The 20794-nt window shown below is 43.4% G+C and overlaps 1 protein-coding gene across 1 annotated transcript; it reads left to right on the top strand.

Moving 5' to 3' along the window:
• The first annotated feature begins 1073 nt into the window (after window positions 1-1073).
• Window positions 1074-15098, top strand: LOC115056147 (zinc finger protein 536-like). Its single transcript, XM_029522409.1, has 4 exons — window positions 1074-1082; window positions 1470-3120; window positions 8407-9336; window positions 14746-15098. Exons 1-4 carry the CDS (start codon window positions 1074-1076, stop codon window positions 14979-14981), a joined length of 2826 nt encoding a protein of 941 aa, XP_029378269.1. The 3' UTR covers window positions 14982-15098.
• Window positions 15099-20794: the final 5696 nt, after the last annotated feature.

Below are 20794 nucleotides of genomic sequence, written 5' to 3'. Positions count from 1 at the left end.
GGCAAATGCAATAATAGTTCGAATGCTCGTAATCCTTGGCGTTGGGTGGGAGGTGGGCGGCAGCATCCTATGATCCCCCCACCCCCTACACACACACACACACACACACACAGACAAACAACCACAGACAATTTAGAGTCACCAAGTTAGCCTGAACATTAATGTCTTTGGATGGTGTGAGGAAACCCAGGCAGGGAACCGAACTCACAACCTTCTTGTTGTGGGGCAACAGCCCTAACCACCATGCCGCCGTGCTGCCCAGTTTAACTAATACTGTATCTATTATATTCTGATATGATTTAGTCACTTTTTTCCCCCTTCAGATATGATTAGGTCAGCACTGTTTGGTTAAAATTGATTTCTGATCTGCAACTTGAAGCAGACACACTACTCACACCAACCCCCTGCTGCCAGCCTGCCAGCTCTTGATCTGTGCGGTTTTGTGTACATCATTTTCAGGACTGACTGAGGTTGCAGTCCAGGATGATGTAAGCCTGTGTTAATTCAGTGTGGACAGTGCAGGCTTTGTTCTGTGCCCTTTGGTGCTGCAGTAGAGCTGCGCAGGGCACGCTTATGTGACCTCTACCATTGTAGCACGATGTGAATTTGAAGCTTTGTTTTGCTGCTACAGCTGAATCAAAAGAAAAAAAAAATTGGAGCTGGGCAGTGGAAAATTGAAGCATACTTTAGTTTTCCATTTGGATACTCTGCCCTTAACTTTGCATTTTTGCATCATTAAGCCGTTTATTTTCTTTAGGACCCCTGTGACGTAAATATCCTGGTAAAGGTTTCATTGTAACATGCAATAGATTTGCTGAAAAGGCGGAACTTTTTTACTTTAATCTTTCTTTTAAGATGTCTCACAGGTTTGTGAAATGCAAAGGAAGGACAAGACAGTCTTTGATGTTTGTGCTGCCTTTGTATTTTGTGTCAGAACAAAATGAGATCTAGACAAAGATTTTCACTTTTAGTAAAGATGAGATATTTGTTGAGGAAGCCTATGTGGTTTCACTTAATCAGCGTTTTCTCTGTCTCCAACAATAATCTAAAACCACAGGTATACTTAACACAGGATGAGGAGAGTCAGAACCTACTTTGCTCTATTTCCTGACCTATTTGTGGTGCATCACTGGCAATATACAACAGTTGCAAAAGAACACTTAATTGCGCATAACTCTACTTTCATGTTTTACGTGCATGTTACTGTTACTGCTTTCCAGCGTTCCAAATATATGTGTTTGAATACTTTCTTTGTTTATGTGGAATTTGAACTCGCTTAATGTTCTTTCTCCTTTCTCTTTAGGTCTGAGCTACAACAAACAGACATTTCATCTGAACAGCATGAATCTACATCCTGTTTCGACTGAATAAGAGCAAACAGTAAGCACACAGTTTGACTGCTAACCTTCGGACTGTCCCACACAGACGCTTCTGACCACCATACTGTAACATCAGCCAGTCTCTGAAAGGACAGCTTCATTACCCCATCCACCCATCCAATTAGAAGCCAGATGGCACTTCTGGCCAATCAAATCATGGATGCAAGGATTCTCAGCAGTATGAATGGGAGAGTAGAGCTTTCCCAATTCCTCAGAGTAACTAATCAAAGCATTGCATCCCAGGCTGAGGATGACAACCGCAAGAACAGGAAATATCCCTGCCCACTGTGTGGAAAGCGTTTCCGCTTTAACAGCATCCTTTCCCTTCACATGCGCACCCATACTGGCGAGAAGCCCTTCAAGTGCCCATACTGTGACCACAGGGCTGCGCAGAAGGGCAACCTGAAGATACACCTTCGTACTCACAAGCAAGGCATTCTAGGCAAAGGCCGTGGGCGAATTAGAGAGGAAAACAGGTTGCTTCATGAGCTTGAGGAGAGGGCGATATTAAGAGACAGGCAGATGCGAGCCGGTCATGTTAGCCAACAGCAAACATCTACTTTACCACAAATCCTAAACCCCCAGCTGGCACAGGCTGTCCCGACGCAAAACCAGTTCTCAACCAACTCTCGTGCAGCGGAGAGTCAGCCACATACATCGACATCCCCTCAGGTGACGACTGTGCACGATGAGCCCAGTCAGCCCCAACCAAGTGGCTTCCGCTGTTCCTTCTGTAAGGGGAAGTTCAGAAAGCAGCAGGAGCTTGAGCGACACATCAGGATCCTACACAAACCTTACAAATGCACCCTGTGTGAGTTTGCTGCTGCACACGAGGAGGAGCTCATTGGCCACGTTGAGACAACACATATAACAGCAGACTCGGGCTCAGGACAAAGGCCTGCCACAGGACCTGGCGATAAGGGAAAACCCATTGGTGAATTCCCCTGCGAGGTGTGTGGCCAGACCTTCAGTCAGGCCTGGTTCCTGAAAGGTCACATGCGTAAACACAAGGACTCTTTTGAGCACTGCTGTCAAATCTGTGGCCGTCGTTTCAAAGAACCCTGGTTTCTCAAGAACCACATGAAGGTCCACCTCAACAAGCTCGCAGCTAAGAGTAATCTCCCCTCTGAGCATGATGCCCCAGTAAGCCTGAGTAGCCTGACACAAGACCATCACAGCAACCTCTACTCGCAGTACATCTCCCGCATCCACAACAGGTTTCTCTCAGCTGAGAGAGCTGACCATCCAGATTATAACCAGATAGTCACCACAGCAGGAGTTGACATGAAGGTTAGGGAGATGTTAGGGAGGATGATTTCCTCTGGTCCAGGCCCTCTGACGGACGCTGAGAGGTCCTCATTGTTGGGTTTGAATCCTCTCCACCCTCAGCTGAGCTCTTCTAGCATGGAATATCTGCAGAAGATCATGTCTAATAGAGATACACTCAACAGTGGCAGCAGTTACCCAGGCTGGCAGATCATGACCCCGGGGCTGACCCTGGAACAGCGAATATTCAGCCCTAAAGACCAGCAGCAGTGCTCCTCCTACCTGCCTGAGAGGTGCCCTCCTGTAGATGATGGGAAAGTGTGTCTCAGTGACCCGGATACCAAGGCCATCAGCAGACCCAGTAGCCCCAGCAGCGTGAGTCATCATGGGCCAACAGAGATCATCGCAGAGACAGGGAACTCCCACTCTGCCAGTACCATGGACCATCGACCTCAATCTTCTTCCCCAGCTACAGGTAATGCAGTCATGGGAAGCTAATTTTATTTTAAAGGGCTATTTTAAGATCTTATTAAGGCGGCACTCGATTTAACACATGAAGTTCAGTTTAGCGAACACACACCTTGAAATACTGCTCAGCCTGTGAAAGTGGCTGGTTAATGTATCTGTGGGAGGACCCGAACAAAGTGTGGAAAATAATGACCCTATATGTTCAATATAAAACATTTTTTCATCTTAGGAACTTATCTTAGCCTATGCTGCTTCAGCTTTGACTCTTCTTTTCTAATTTTATTTATTTATTTATTGATTTATTTAGTTCAGATATGATCCCGCAATTTTCTTTTTTTTTTTTTTTTTTGTGTGGATTTGAAAAAATTACAGAAACAAACTGTCATTAGAGGAGAAATGATCAGCTGAGAATGTAGCAACTAAACATAAAAAATCCACGTTATAATCTTTTCTATATGTCCTGTTTTGTTTTGTTTTGTTTTTATATAATTTTTTTTAATTTGAGTGACAGCTGTGGCCTCATTATTCTTCCCCACTTACTGTAGGTGCGCATGAAGCGAAGGGTCAGTTATACCACGACAGGCATTACTGTCATCCATGAGGACTTTGTCTTCCTTTTAAAGATAATGGCATCATGTTGAATTGTAGGGATAATTAGTACCCTCTATTTTATATCCGTCACATCCCCACCCCTTGCCTACGGGGGCACAAGATGTTAATGCATGCCATCTGGTGTTTTTAATGATTTGATATATACCACCCAGTGATTTTTATGATTTGATCTACCACCTGGTATTTTTATTGATAGTGTTCTGTTCCACCTGGTGATTTGGATGATTTGGCTCTCGGGGTAAATGCCTTTCTTGTCATGGCATCCTGCTAACATGTTATCATGAGCCTAAATTACAGCTATAACAGTGTTGTTAAGAGAAGACAAGGAAAATAAATCCAAACTTTTGCTCGGTTTCCTCACAGCTTATGACTATGGTTATTTTCCAATGAGGACTGCTGTTATGTGCATGAAGTCTGATGCGCTCTTGTGGGATTCGATCCAGTATCCTCTTAAATGATGGCCGTATAGCAGAGATAAATGGATCAGGTCTAATCTCATTAGATGTTTTGTTTCCATATTGTACACACATACTGGTATCTGCATATTTACATGTAAATGCCTGCTGTTTAAGGCCAAATCCCTTTCTGGTTGTCTTAAAGAAACATATTCTAACTCTGTTGTATGTACTTTCCCTCTTTTTCCCTATCTTGAAGACCATACGGTGTCACTTCCAGAAACATTTATGATAGCTGGCTAGCTGAGGATTTGAGTGTGCACAGTTCTGGGATGGCACATTCTGTATCAGACTCTAATTTCAGTCAATATTAAGCATGGAAACTAATTCATTGTAAAGGTCAGGCGTCATTGCTTTAGTCAATGATGGATCCGGCAGGCTCTCTCTATCCCTCTCCTCCTCTCCTCTCTGTTCTTAGTCCTGTGTAATGGTAGACTCACTCTGGGGGCTTAGCACCGCATTGTTTAGCTCTGACAATATATCCCAGAGACCTCTGCAGCTGTTCCCTACGCTCACAATGACAGATTAATTAACACAATCACACGCTGCTGGCCCTGGCTCAACACACAGGTCTGCTGCGGGACAGATAGGTAAATCCTACACATATGGAGAACACGCACCACTTGATGAGGGTTTAATAACAGGGATAAGTTTTTTTGGAGGTGGGGGGTTGTAACTGATCAAGTCTGTCTGTCTCGATGGCTGGATGTAGACGGAAAAGAGAGCGAGTGTTTTCTAATTCAGGAGAGCGGAGATGCTGAGGAAGAATTACCACTGCCAGATGTTCAGCTTGAGGAACATTGATTAGTCCAGAATTACTGGCTGCATTATTCATAGTCAGCCTATGGTGGTCATGAAGTTATTGATGTCCTCAATATGGATAGCAAATATAGTACAGTCATGGCTGTCAGAGTGAGAGACGGCTTCTTTGCTTGATACATCCAGATATAGTGCTGGATTTAGATTTTAACTACAAATATCCAGCATCTTAAATTAGAAATCCTCCTTTGATTTCAATAGAACGCGTGTGTTACAAATTACTTCTTTCAATATCTAATCAGGACAGATTTGAAAATGCACTTTGACTTTAATAATAATCTGAGATTAAGAATAATGACTCCTTTTAAAATGATAAACTAATGAAGGGTGCATGCTTCAGGCCTCTGACCTACATTGGACCAGTTAGATCCCAGCTTCAAACAAAAAAACATGCTCAAACATAAAATGCTCTGACAGTTATTAATTACTCCCATTCAATACTCTTAACCTCAAGGTCAATGATCAGCCATCTTGTAATGATGTTGTCCCCACATGTGTTTTTTCTGCCTTTAAGATGCTTTTACTGTAAGCATTGAAGCGACAGAGTCTGAAATGATAAGCGTCTGTAAAAATGTGAATGGTAATATGAGCAGTGGTTTACCCAGAAACCCAGATAAAACAGGCTGCTGTACAGAATATTACTTTCATTTGGCTGTTCCAGTTACATCAGCCTATTCTTTGTGATTGCTGACAGTAAAAACATCTTTCAACTAAACGGGTTCTTATCTAACTCGGTCCTGTGTCGGGCTTCACAAATTCCACTCTTATTCAGAGATCAGAGTCAGTCTGACTGGTTTGTCTAAACTGATTACCTGTTGGCTCTTCCGTCTCCCTCTCACTTCTGTCTTTTAATCCTCCTCTTTTTAATTATTATTGCAGATATGAGGCTCAAATTAAGCTCAAAATGCTTGTTTTCCTAGCATGCAGATAAAAAGATTTACCCAGGGAGTTCTGAACACCTGCCTTGAAATATTGTTCCACCGTCTCCTGAATGCCATTTGGCTTAATTGACTTGGAAACGTCCCAAATGCGTCATTGACTATGTGGTCTAATTAATATTAATAATATATGCTATTATAAACATCAAAGAACATCTGGTGCCCCTGTTTTTCTCACCAGTCTTGTGTGTGACTCTCACTCTCACTCTGTTTCATTTTAAACCAAGCCAGCCACCATGTATCTCTGTTTTGCATTTCAGGTGCTTGATTGCATAAGTAGACAGAGCCAAAGCTCCACTCTGTGTAGAGTTTGATATCTACAACATAACTGCCAAATGCCTATGTAAGCATATAGTATGTGAGCCTGTGATTGCATTGACGGTGATGTATGGCTGTAAATCTTAAAGCCTATTTCCATATGAAATGAATCACTTGTCCAAGCCCAGCTGCATGCTTTTTTTCCATAGACACAGCTCACTTGAGGCTTTTTATTTATTTATTTACCTTTTTCCTCTGCCTTGCACATCCAGTAAGGGCGGATAACTCATACGCATCACTTCATTATATGCTCTGTGTTAGGTGCGAGAGGCTGGGGTTTGTAATGATGCAGTAATTGGAGTTTTGCTTGATAAATCTAAGCTCTAAAATTACTCCCCTCACATAATGTGAGCCTCGGCAGTGTAAGTAAATCTTAAACTGATTAAGTTAGCATGAACCAGGCAATCACAAAGATGGCACCCATCCAAAGGAAGAGAAAAAAGGCAGAGACTTCAGGCTTTGTGCTGTTTTACTGCTCTCGTGTAGGCTGGGAAATGGGTTTAGGAAGGACCATGCTGAAAGATGAGGTCAGATATATGTGTTTTCTGCATTTGGAGCCGGCCGGTAATGTCATCGTAATTTAAGCCACAGAATAATTAAGATATATGGCGTGTCTGAAAGACTTCCATTAAGCTGTTTGAATTTTTTCGACTGTTACTGGAGACAAGGGTGTGGCACTGATGAAGTCTCTTTCCCGCACTTGCACAGCAGCGTATGTCGCCACGCACATGTAATGTATGCTGACATTAAATCAAACATACTGTTGGCAGATTGACACACAAACACAGATACAAAAAGGGGCCACTGTCTTTAGTTCAAGGACCTGGATTTGCCATCTCAGCTATGATGGTTTTTAATTTCGTCAGGTTCAGCTCCATTTAATTACAACGTGGGTGTTGTTTTATGTTTTTTCTACGTATTGAAATGGTGAAATACATCCTCTGTGTGCTCCCATTCAGCTTACAATGGCGGATATTCTATCAAAGTTGGAAACAAAGTAAAGTAACAACTACAGATCATTAGATTTAGATTTACCTCAGTGAATTACCTCAGGGTCAGATCTTGAGGTGTATGAAATTGATATTTCTCTGGCGGGAATGAATCACTGTTGTAACTCAGATATTAGTCCATTAAAGAAGAACAATAAGGCATCAATATGCATAGAATTAAATTAATGGTGGTGGGTTTATCTCCCTATCCCAGACGCATCCCTAAAAGACACAGTATAATGTATGACCTGACCTTCAAATGCCAGGAGAGTGTTGGGCAATAAACTGCCAATATTTGTGGCTTAATGGCGTCGGATGACTTTTACTGTAATTGGAATGGCAGCGAAACAGCTGGGCTGTTTAAAGACAGTGCAAGGCTGAGGTCTCAGACAATCACTAACTCAAAATGGTCACAGGGAGTGTGTTTAACCCTGGAGGGTGTTTCTGTGATCACCATAAGGATTAAACTGTAGGTAAACAGAGGGAAAAAGTACCTTTAAATTACCTTTAATTAAAAGTTATGGTGCGCTGGATCAAATCTTATATCCAGATGGATATTATTCACTGGCTAAAAGGAGAAAAATTACCCTTTGTCATTCTCCACAATAATACACTTTGTACTTTTTGAATTATGCTCCCATCACACCATTTTTCAAGTATGAAGCAAAAATAAACTCAACTGCAGTTCATGGTGCAGTTAATCAGAAGTGCTCACATGTTGGTCGTTGTTATTTCTGACTGGGAAACCCACTTACTGCTTTTGATGGAATGAGGTTTTTGTCTGCGACATCTGCCTTGTTCTTGTTGCTTTACAATTTCACTGTTTATTATTTTTGGAAGAATCTTGTTTGGTGTTAACATCTTTGGGTGTATTTATTGCACATGGTGGTGGCGTCTATACTGTAAAATGATGGATCACTGGAGCTGAAAGCTGATTACAAGCTTGATTTACTGCAGGGCAGTGCTTAAATCATTCAACTCAGCCTGGTGTGGGATTGCAACATTTTTCATGTTTAGACATCGGTTGTTGGTATACACTTTTTCTGAGAACACAATGCTCAGTATGGCTCATATACCCGTATTTTCCTAATTTGATTTGGGCTGTATTGTGTTTTGTTTTTTTTTTGTTTTTTTTTTATTTTGCTGTTATTGTCTGTGTTAGGTGACAAAGTCTACAGGTGTCCACTCTCCAGTGACTACACCGCTGCACAGACAGCCTCCCTTGGCTTCCACCTGGAATGCTACCAATTCCCCCACTGGCAGAACAGCAGAGATCTCTCTTCTCCACTGCACCCCACCACCAGTAGCAGCAGCTCCAGCCCCAACCCCAAGCTCAGACCCAGATCTACGGAAGACTGGAGCCCGGCCGCAGGTCACTACATTGGTCTGGAGAACCCCACTGAAAAAACCCTTCTCGTCAACAAGCAGTCTGACCTCACTGAGAAGGAGGCAGTCATAGATGGCGCTTTATCTTCTCAAAGCAGGAAGACCCAGTATGAGCCCTTAGATTTGTCCGTCAGGCCAGAGTCTGTCACGTCTCTCTCAGCCATGTCTCCTGCTGCACTGGTACAGATGTCTGGTGCTATTAGTAATGGACTCTCCTCTTCCATTACCCGTCGGCTACAAAGTTACTCTAATACCACAGCGGAACTCAGTGTGAAACCTGCATATCAGTGTGACCTTTTGATGCAGGGAACAAAAGAAGAGATGAACACACAGAAAGGAGGCTCCGCTTGCCACGATGTTGAAGGTGAATTTGAGAAATCGGAGCAAGAGAGGGAGGGTGAAAATGATGATGCTGCCAAGTGGCAGGTGCTGAAAAATAACGCTCCGGAGCTAAGACAGGCCAACACTGATTTCCAGGGTCTTGGTGAGAATAAACAAGACAAGCCAGGTCAATGGGGCAGAGCTGTGGCTGAATCTCCCATCTCCTCTCTGGAGAACTTGACTCCAGGACAGGCCAATCCGCTCCAGCACCAAGGTGGCCTGCTCTCCTTCCTCAGGTCTCAGGGGAGCCTGAACAGCGCGCCTGCCAGCGCTCACAAAACCAGCCTGAACGGCGGGGCGAATCTGGAGAAAGATGTTGCATCAGGTGAGCATCAGTGTATTTGTCAAATATGTTCAATGCAGCTGTGACAATTATCAAGATGTATCCAGGGCTACCTCCAGATTTCAAAGTATCTATTGCCACCTAGTGGACAAGGAATGAGCCTTCTGATTTTGGCCCTCAGAGTTGCCTTGTAGGCCCTCGTAGAGATAGAGTGCTGCAGATGAACATTAAATAACATTAAAATTGTTTAGCCTCATTCTGCGTATGATTGGCTGACTGTTGTTCTGGCTGTATATTTTGCATCAGAACATGTTGTAGGCAATGGCAAGGCTGCGATAGAAATACATAAAAGTTTTTGACAGTATCTCAGCCCACGTCACCTGACAGCAGAAGTGTGAAGAGCAAGTGTGAGTGTGCAAATGAATCAGGGCAATTATGAACCACACGCTTATACTTACAGCACCCTAGTTTTGTTTTTTGTTTTTTTTTTTTTTTCCAGGCAGATCTTATGTCTGATCTCAAATAAGGGCTAAAGAAGACACAGGTGTGTGGCACTGATTACCCCTACACTTTAAAGGATGATATAATCTCCTTGTGTGATAGGTTACAAATCGCCCAAGCCAGTGGAGCCCACTGATGGAGAGGCTTAAGCTCTTGTGATGGTGTGATATGCTTGCTGAGTGCAGATTTAATAATGCTGTCTCTCAGGAGAGGGAATCCAACAGCTGGGGTCTTTGATATGCATGTATTATGAGTGCAACATGATACACCTTCTCTCTGATCCCCCTCTTATTCAGAAACTCAATATGTTCATGTGAAAGACAGGAAAGTGCCTGTCAACTCCATTAGGGATTAACATCTGTTCCCTTTCTTTATGATCCTAACAGCAAGATGTACTTTTGTATTTGATTGTACAGATGGTTATTATCATATGCCAAAAAGCAGCCCCCCTCCCCTTCAACTTCTGTCCTAGCAGTCACACTATTCATGTTTCTTCATTTCTTATATTGCTTATAATAGTCTTTGGATTGAAAAATTGGATGGGGTTGTTTAGCAAACCTCATGTTTTTCACTTATTTTTCGAAAAATCAGAACAATGAGCATCATTAAATTACCCCCCCCCCCCCGCCCTCCCCCCAAATATGGCACCCTCTGCTCTGACTGTTGCTTCCGTTTCTTAGGAAGCGTTAGGGCCTTAGCTACGACAAATCATTCTAGCATCTCTCTCGTTTTTGTTTACTGCCTCCTGATCCACTATATATTTCTTTTTTGTCACCGACGAAGTAGATGCCAAAAGACACAATAAACACCTGTCAGTCAAACTGGACGTGGAGGCAGTTAACTGACATTGAGAGTCCATTGAGTGTCCTCTAAAACTGCACTAAGCAGGTGGCCCGGCAGCCTGTCCTGTCTGCAGTGTTGACCAGGTGGCTTTGTCATGGGGCTGTCTCCTGTTGCCCCCATCCTCTCCATACTGTATGGCACGTCGAGTGGCATGGTGACATATTGCCGGGCAGTTTGGACATGGAGTGATGTGTTTGTGATGACAGTTCAGGTCGGCTCCAATGTGCCAGCAGTGGTAATTGGCCAGATGGTGACCTCTGGTTGAACCTGTCTGCATGCTCATTAGTCTCACCGAGCCCTCCCTTGTGTCTCAAACAGAAACTCTCACTCTCCCCGCTTCTCTGACTAAACCACTAGATGGCAACATTTACCACACATAGAGTTACAGACGCTGCAGCCTTCAAAATATTGCTTCACCAGGTACTGTGGAATTTTTGTTACGCATTCATATTTCACAGGTACCATTAAGACAGCCGTCATTGAGACAACAGCCATGTATCAGCGTACGTTAAGGTTATGAGCATTATCTCACTCTAAACCAGTTAACGGTTCACTAAACTGCCTCTCTCTTCTGAGGCATCAGAGCAGGCCTCTCTAACGCATGAGAACAAGTGAATATGAGAAGATCGATAAAGAAAGGATTAAGAATGAAAGAACATGGAGGACAGAGAGAAAGAAAAGGCCCTGATTTGAAAGGTTGAAAGGGGTGAGTCATTATCTCATTGTGTGACCTCTGTACACCCTCCGCGGAGAGGGTGACAGAGAGTGAGAGAAAAGGAGAGAGAAAAGGAGCGAGAAAGATCACCATAGATGGAGATAGATGGAGCGACAGCGAGGTGAAAGAAGAGCGGTAGTGCGGCTGTCTCCATGAGCAGATGTCGTTTGAGGGCAGCGAGAGGGCAGCGCGGCCTGCCTTTGTGCAGTTCTTCTCCCCATAGAGATAATGAAGGGTGGAGCACCGGGAAGGATGTGCAGTCATCACTCACTGTCTGTGTGCCATCAGAGCTCAGGCCTGTGTCATCCGTCACCATTCAGCTCCTCTGGCCCCCGACGGCCCCGCCACTGTCATCATGGTCATTATGTCAGCCTGTGACACACAACACACTCTCACAGCACACGCACACACACACACACACACACACAAATATACATTTGCCCAACCTCACACAAATATGTGCTTAGTACAAAGATAAGATGTCCTTTGAAATTCTTTGAGAATAGTGACTGGATTTTCATGTAGACACGATATGCTTATCAAACATATCAGCAGGATTTGTTAGAGACGTTTCTATGTCTATTTTGATATAACCCAACAATATATGAATTTGTTACAGAAAGTGTTTACATTTTTAAAAAATGTTGTCATTCTGTGCTGGGTTTTTAAGAGCGGGTTAGATTCATACAACCATTCATAAAATGTGAAGTTACAGGATCTTCACGGCTCACAAAGTCAAATATCTTTTCATAATGTTGTACAAAAACCAAAGTTTAAAAGCAACATGTTATGGTAGCAACATGTTCGGTAGAAAGTAGTCCAGGGGAGTGCCAATGGTCAAATGATTTATAAGATTTCAAACAAAACTTCAAAATGTTTTTTAAAGATTGTACAATTTACAATTTTCCCGTGCAGTCTGGGATTCCATTAGCAAAGGGGTTCAGATCAAGCTTTGAATCTGACTAAAATGCATACACAGTGTTCGATCCGGTTGCATTCATGTTGCCATGATCCCAAATCTCAGTAATGATGTAGATGAGTAAAATGTTGATGGGAATGCCGTGCAACATTGGGACATTTTCTCTTCTTTGTCTTGTGTCACGTCTTTACTCATTCTTTCATCACCACACAATCACACAGCTCTCATTTCCTGTCCAGCCTCTTTCTGCGTTCATGCATGTGCAGCTGTATAAAAGTGCAGGCGTTGTGCATTGGTGTGTAGTATGTACGGCTGGTCTGAAGCTGTGGCTAGAGCAGCCTGTGAGTGGAGGATCATGCGGTGAAGAGATGGATTGCTCTGAGCCCACTGCTGTCTTCTCTAATTGTAAAATATTAGTTACATTAGACTCTTGCCTGTGATTAATGGAACTTATTTGGAGGTTGCCCTCTCCTGGACCTCCCCTCTCCTCTGGTGGGAGGGAAGAAAGAACAGCAGACCCAGGAAGATGGGGGGGGGGGAGAAAGGCAATAGAGGTAGAGAAAGGGAGTCAAGCAGGGTGACATGCGGCTGATGTAGACATGAGACCTTTTGACTTATTATTAACTGACTTTATGGAAGCATAATAGGCTACAGGATTTTTCATATTTGATTGGCACAACAAGGTCGAGGGAAGTCTGATTGGTTTAGTCACAATGGACGTGAAATTTGGGGAAGTTGGATGACAGTTTTCCTGATGAAATGTTCAAGATGATGCATTTAAGCTTCAACAGTAAGAGCTTGAGCATCCCAGATGTTCATTTTTGGTGACTCAAACCTATTTTTCTGTTTTTCCACCTTCTGTTTATTGAAGTTGGAAGACGTTGCAGTGAGACACAAACTATACCTGAATTTTGACAAAGCTTTTTCTGTATTATTGTCCCTCCCAGTCAGCTCCCCCTCCCTCAATGTAATCCTCTCTGTATCTCTCTCTCTCTCTCTTTCTCAATCACTCCTTGGCTCACTCTCTCACACAGAAGCACACACATGTACACATACAAATACCTCTTTCACATCCTGATGATATTCAGATGTGTCAGGCCATATCCTCTCTCTGACTGGTGTGTGTGAGTGTGTGTGTCCTTTACGGCCATCAGGTTATTATACACCGACAGATGGAGCATTACCTTTTATTGCTCACACCTTCTGTGAGTTTTCCCACTTTTCCCCCTAAAAACACCTTTTTTATGTAGATGTGAAAGTGAGTGTTCAGCTGCGTACAGCTGTCTCAGCTCTGATGAGGAGCATGATAGAGAGGAAGAGGCAAGGGTGGGGTGAAAAGGCTGAGACAGCCCTCAGTTTTTGGGAAGTGATGTCAAATGACATCAGCACATAATGGTTTACTGTAACCATGAATCACAGAAAAACACATTGAAGTGTTAGACAGAGGGGAAAAGAGAAAGTCATTATATGAGGTAACATCTCAAAAATAGCACAGCGGTGAACAAGGACACACGGCTGTCTAGGTAGAAAGGTAAATGAGTCATCCAGCACACTTTCTGTTTTGATCTTAGCAGCACCCTCAGGCTTTGGTGTCATACTGATTTTTATTGAGGTCAGATAAACCTCTGGAAGCTATTAACGACACACTTTGTTGTTTGCATGCTGTGCCATGTAGGTTCACATTATTCGGTGGAGCAATGTGGCGGGCGCTAAAGAGGGGGACAGACAGGAAGTTTTGGCATGCCCTGCCTCCCAGCTGCAAACGTCTGTCATTCCTCAACTCAACACTTGTGTGTGTTTTTACATACGTCTGTGTGTGTGTGTGTGTGTCTATGTTTGTGTTGTGAGCAGGAAATTGATGCAATGACTTAGAACTTACAGCCCATTTTTATAAAAACCTGTCAGTCCATGAAGTGTCACTGTTTTGGTAAAATTGGGTTGCTACAAACCTGCTAATTGTTCTTGTTCTTCTTTTTTATTTTAATATTTTTTCTGGAAATAGCGCTGATTTCTTCACATCATAAAAACTGAAAACCTTTTCAACTCTGCTGAAACTTGTAAACTTTTTTCTTTGCGGTATTTCATAGGCTCGGTGTCCAAATTCAGTTTCTCACCTGCCAACATCTGGTCTGTAGTACGAGGAAAACGACCCACCGAGAGTTCTATTAAACATGAAGAACTATAAACTTTCTTCGCAGAAATCACTCTTATCTACTTCAATTTCACAAAATAATTTATAGACAGACCTAAAATATGTAAAACATGTAAGTTTTGCCTAAGAGCCAGGAGTCTTAGAAGGCAGGTAAACACACAAGTATAATCTGTAAAATATTTAATCTTAAAAATCATCTTTTTGATATTTATACATTCGGCACTCATCAACTTTAAACTACTACAAACTGTATATATTTACTAAAGCTTGTTTCTCTATCTGCCTTTTGTCTCTGTTTTTTTTTTTTTTTTTTTTTTACAGCTCGCAAACCGTTCCAGTGCAGATATTGCCCCTACAGTGCTTCCCAGAAGGGTAACTTGAAGACCCACGTCCTCTGCGTCCACCGTAAACCCTTCGACAACAGCCTCTACCCCGATCGTCGCCTCCGACGCTCACACGCGCCCCAGAGGCCCTCCAGATTGCCCCCGAGCATCACCGGAGACAACCATGCGCCGGGGAGGGACCAGATTGGCATGACATCACTCTGTGGGACTTGATGTTGTCATGGCAACAGCAGACACAGACAGTTCTGATTATTGTTTTAGCTTCACCTCAAAGGGGTTAGGATGATTGAGATTGTTAAAAGAAAAAAAAAAAAAGTTAACCAACCTTGATGTACATTCCAGTGTTTACTTGAAGAGCCACAGTACGTATTTATCTGTAGCAAAAGACGCTGCCTATAATAATAAAGTCCATTGTGATGTGAAAGTGTTGTGGGGGTATTTAGTGCCGTTCATTTTGTCAAAAGTGTCCAAACGATTTACTTGTGTTTACATGCATCTATCAGTTCAACACTTGTCTGATAGGGAGAATGTACCGTGCCCGCCTAAAGCATTTGTTCTTTCATCCAGTAAATACCCTGTGTTACATTTTTGTAAATATCGCTCGATTTCCCTTCCAGTCCAGAAGTCTTGTCTATCTGTCAGGATATGGTGCCAGATGTTCAGGCTTTAATCGCGGCAGATGTAATGAAGTAGAATGTTGCACATCGGAGCTTCCATTTGTTCTCGATTCCACTCCAGGGAGAAAGCCTCTCTCACATATAATTATTGCCCATTAACTCCTATGCTTCATGCCCTCATGCTGGAACAATGCTCAATTAAGGGGAACCAAGGAAATGGAAAAACTGCAGAGATGCATTGATAGTACATTCAAATCTCTTTTTTTCTACTTTTTTGAAATTGAGTGGAACCACCCATGTGTGCATATACCAGATCTGCCCACTAGTGTAAAATAGCCCCAATCAGGACAGCTATTGTATTATGCTGCGACTACATTGTATGGTGATTTTAGCGTGATCTAAGTTTCCTCAGCCTCCTGTGCCAGCAGTCTGCCAGTACACCCAGAGATCACCCTGGGCAGCTGTGTGCCTGTTCAGCCGGGCCCTTGTAGCCACAGCGATGTGACTTTGACTGACAGTCGGCCTGACAACTCCATTCATGCGCCACCTGCTAGCTGTCAATCAGGGCGGCCATCCTGGGGCTATTGACGGAGCTGTCAGCCTGTGTGAGATGTGTCTGTCAAAGCCCACCCACTCTGCCACTCTGTCTCCCTGCCTGGGCAGTCCGACATTCGTTTACTGTCCTCCTTCCACCTGTTTCTCTTTCTTCCTCTCCCTGTCTGTCTGTCTGCTGCCCGTTTTCCAACAGAGACATGCGGCAGCCCCTTAATCCCTGATCCAATCACAGATTCTTTGGATACACATTTGTCATCCTCAGACCCTCTGGTTTTTATAATGAAGTGCTTCACAAACACTTCTGCAGGTGACTCAGTCTGGGCATACATGTGGTTTTTATTGCCACTTATTGTTTTTGTGTGCCTGACATTACCAATTCTTTCTCTGCTCTCTCAGCCCTCTTTCTCTTCCTCCTCCCCCTCCTCTTCTGCTCACTCACCCTTCATCTCTTTACCTGACAGGTGACAAGGTCTGGGCCTCCAGCTGGCTCGCTAATCGGAAGACTGTCATACCTGTCGATACTTTTTGATCGTAACCACCCAAGCCAGATCAGACCAGAACAGACCATCTTGTGAGTTGACCAAGGGCACAGAATTTTGTGGTGCAAAAAGGAAATGCCACAAAAGCTCCCAGCTTTGTAGTAAGTCTGTCACATGTACCCCTTCAACAGCCCCCTGGATATGGATCATCCCTGAGGCCTCATCCTGTAAAACCTCCTAATTATGCAGTTTCCCTTAAAGCAGGGCCTTTTAATTAATGCTGGGGAAGTTTGTTAATCACTCCTAATGGTGATGAATGTTTTAGTTAACATCTTTCTGCCATAGTCAATGTCACACTCAGGCTTTTTTATTTATTTTTTTTTTTGTTGCCCACATTGTTCTGTGGTGTGTGTTGTTTTATAAACTCATCATGTCATTGTTTTATTTTAAAAGGGCATTTTCTCTGTTAGCATGTTCTCCCACACCTTTCGCACCCTGATTGGCGTCAGAGACAAGTGAAATACAAAGAAGCCAAATTCCTGTATTTTATCCACCTAAGCTTTGGCTCACCTTGACCTTTTTGTTGTGAATGGTATCCTGTTTGCCTGCAGTGAATCAATCCTCATTCTCTGGCAACCTATAAATAAACACTTCTCTGGAGAAAAGGCAGACATGTCATCTCACAGCCTGTCAGTGCAGGTCTTATCCAATGACCTCATAGCCAAAAATTCATGTCATTTTTAATTGGCTTAAAGTGAAATGTTAATTTGAAAGTCCTCATCATCTTCTAGTTTTGTTTTTTTTTTTTGTTTTCACTTTTTTGCACGCTCATCCTCCCATTATTCTTACTATTCAGAGTTTCTTATCTGCAGACCATGTTTAAGGTCTCTTTCTCAGCTTCATTGAGAGGGGCGGGCCATGTACAGCTAATCAGCCTGAATAAGTAAAGGAAACAGTTTGACAGGCCAGGTAATGAGAAGTAATGAATCACTAATCATGGTCTCTTACAACCCTTGGAGCACAGATGAAAAATTAAAGGTAATTAGCTTGCACAGTTGTGAAAACAATATTTAAGACTGTTGGCATCACATGGCACAGACTTAACAGATTTTCTCAGCCGACAACATACATCAACACTGCGCTGAAGTCCTAATATCAAGCTGTTATTGGAAAAGCTTTCTCGATGTAATTTTAGTGACTGATCTGATCAGGCTATACAAGTCTGCCCCCCCCCCCCCCCCCCTTTTTTTTTTTCTTTCTCTCTCACAGGCAATCACTCCGAGACATAAGCATGAAAAATGTTTCATTTAGGTGTTCTTTAAGGATTTTCTCTACTGAGGGAAAGAAAGAACATGCCAGGAACATCCGTCTGAGATTTAGTTTTGGCAAAAGTAACATTGTGGAACAGCGGAGTGTGAGATAATATTCACTCTCCACCTGACACACCCACAGACACTCATCTCGGGTTTAAGGTAATTCGGAGACATGCGGTCAGAGATGTGAACCTTCTGCAGCTCTCCCTGGTTCTTGTGCCTGACAGCAGAGTGAGGGATGCTTTGACAGAGCCCATGTTTGACAAGTCTGTGCGAGACTCAAAGTACAGGATCCAGACATGGGCTGTCAGTCAAAGCCAGCACATCTCCCAGCTGAGACGTGCCAGTTTAGTCACAGTTACAAAGGAACTAATATGCGTTAACTGGAGCAAGGCACACATATGGGCCTGGTAGAGCCCTGTGTCCCGAGGCTGGGATTGAATGGATGCCAAAGAACATAAGCCCAAGATATAAAAAGAATTACAAGGGGACAAATAAAACATGGGGATTATGTCAGAGTGAGAAATGGAGGCGTTGTAATTCTGCATGTGTGCCGGCTTGCCTCTCCTGTTTCAGCATCCAGGGCCGGTGGGCTGTAGCCCTGCAGTCCTGCACCTGTGCTCCAAGGATCCAGGAGCTTTGGAGACAATATGGATAGGAGGTTGTTATATTGTATGTGCAAGGGAGGGAGAGCTGGTATCAAAAAATGGGACAAGATCAACTGACTGGGGTTGTCGGAGACAGCAATCAGGGCCCAGAATGCTGTATTTGCCAAATCGGATGCCAGCAGCCATGTTCTGAGTCTTAGCCGCACACGTAAGAGAGCGCCCCCCCCCATCACAGTACACAATACATGTGTTCACTTAAATACCAAAGCAGGAAGTCACTGGATTCGAGCCCACAGCTTCTCCCCTGCTCAGCCGCTCGTGTCTTGTTATCACCCAAAGTTCATTTGATTTTCAAGCCTTCCCTCTCTCCCAGTCTCCCTCCTTGCTTTATGCTGAGGAGGCCCATCTCGCATAACAAACATTTGCACCAAACTCCATTAAAATCACTTCATGGTGATGTGATAATGCCTCAAGTTAAAGGCTGTAATTGAAAAGCATTTGACAAACCATGCACCACAAAGTGACAACAGACAAGCTGAGATTCTCACTTGAGTTACTCAGTGGAAAAGATCATCAGCCTTTTATTGTATGACCTACTCAACTTGCGTGAACAGTAAGTCTCCACAACAGCGATACTACGATTCTGTCCAAGCTAACGATCTTCGGATAATAACGATGTCCTTTATGACTACAAAAGCCAGTATACAGCGGCCACCACGCACATTTTTCTCATAAAATAAAATAAAAAAATGAGTGCCTATTCTTTTTTTTTTCTTGATCAGATGACAATGAAACAGGTCTCTCTGAATTCCACTTTGACAACTTACTGTTCTCCAACCTGCACTGAAGCGCAGTGTAACCAGTCAAAGCCTCAGAAGTGGAAAGTCTCCCTGGGAAGATGCTCCCGTCCATTGATTTGAAGTGACAGCCACATCCTTGACAAACACACCTGTCATTGTTCAAGTCACATCACATTTTCAGTTTCACAGACGGAAGACAGGGGACTTGTGCAGGTGTGTGTTGGGTGTGGGTTTTTAGTGAATATGCACATGTGAGCTTGAATGCCCATAAGAAAGTTTCTTCATAAACCCCCCTTGTTTGTGTGTTTGTGTGTGTGTGTGTGTGTGTGTGTGTGTGTGTGTGTGTGTGTGAATAGATGGGTCCACTCTGCTCCAGCTGTTGTTCAGGAACACAGCCAGATTCTTTCATTGGCTTCTTCAGCCAATGTTTATGAAACAAGACATCTGGGGTATTTATTTTCAAACGCGTCAGAAATGGATTTAATGTGCCAGAACCTGCTGACCATCACTTTGTGTGTGTGAGTTAGTGTCGTTGTGCTGGTCAGATGATATTCACCGTGTGTGTATCTGCAGTGGTGTGGCAAGTTTTTTGGGGGGAGGGGCTGGTTATGGGGACTGAGGGAGGGGGAGGGTGATGAGCTGCTGCAATAATAAGCAGATTTTAATGATTTACTATAAATCAGCAGCCGAGGCCTCTGCTTGGGGAGACTGAGGGGGATGACAGCTCCTGACTCACACACCTCGCAAATGCCTTGCTGATGATGTGTGTGTGCTTCAGATCATCAATCACAGAGTGCAAGTACACACACGGACACAGACATACACAGATCCATGTACACACACACACACACACACACACATGTGCCTACACCACACTTTAACAAAAACATGCTTTCAACACATGCAGGCAGGTGCACATGCACACACAAACACGTGTGGCCACACACATGTTTCTTGTCTCTAATGTCTCCTCTGCTGTGGCAGGGGACAAATCAATCACAGGTACAGAAGTTCAAGGGGGTAAGAGATTGTCTGGTCCGTTTTTCCCTATGCTATTGATCCCATTTTACTGGCATCATCGCCAAGCTGTCTCACAAACCGTGGGATGGCGATGGATTGAAAGTGGATGATTGAGAGAGGCGGTAGGGTGACATTCACTGTAATCTCAGTCACCACCCATACCCCCACCCCGACGCCACCCCTCTGCTAACACACACAGACAAATCCAATGACATTGAAAGTTAGTATTGTACTAGGAGTTTTTGGAGCAGATAGAATCAGGCCCATCAGCTTAAATCTGCAATGTCTGCCAGTGAAGGAAACACACATGGCAGAGATTAACAGTGAGTTTGTTTTTGTTTTTGTTTCGCTGTCTCTTTGCGTTTCTTCTCCAGCCGTCATACTGTACGCCTGACTGTCTGAAGGTGTTGTGCCGTCTCCTGGCCCCTGAATTTGATGAAAAAGACATAGGAGAGAACACCTCCCGACAACACATCAGAAAGTGTGTGGGCGAGTCAAAAAAAAAAAAAAAAGAAGAGTGACACAGTGGCCCACGAATATTTTAAAATCAAGCTCATATAGAAAATATTTATACATGAGGACATTTTGTAAGTGCTCACAGTTTTCTCTTATCTCTCACATATAAAAAAATGAG

The sequence above is a fragment of the Echeneis naucrates genome, chromosome 16 (assembly GCF_900963305.1).
Source record: "Echeneis naucrates chromosome 16, fEcheNa1.1, whole genome shotgun sequence".
Classification (NCBI taxonomy): domain Eukaryota; kingdom Metazoa; phylum Chordata; class Actinopteri; order Carangiformes; family Echeneidae; genus Echeneis; species Echeneis naucrates.
The sequence above is the reverse complement of the archived record's forward strand: the minus strand, read 5'-3'. Positions and strand labels throughout refer to the sequence as shown.

What these genes read in the sequence shown, in the direction of transcription:
- LOC115056147 (XM_029522409.1), top strand. An exon ending in ATCTTCTTCCCCAGCTACAG is followed by an intron (nt 3,121 to 8,406) that starts GTAATGCAGTCA and finishes TGTCTGTGTTAG; the next exon opens with GTGACAAAGTCTACAGGTGT. An exon ending in GGAGAAAGATGTTGCATCAG is followed by an intron (nt 9,337 to 14,745) that starts GTGAGCATCAGT and finishes TTTTTTTTACAG; the next exon opens with CTCGCAAACCGTTCCAGTGC.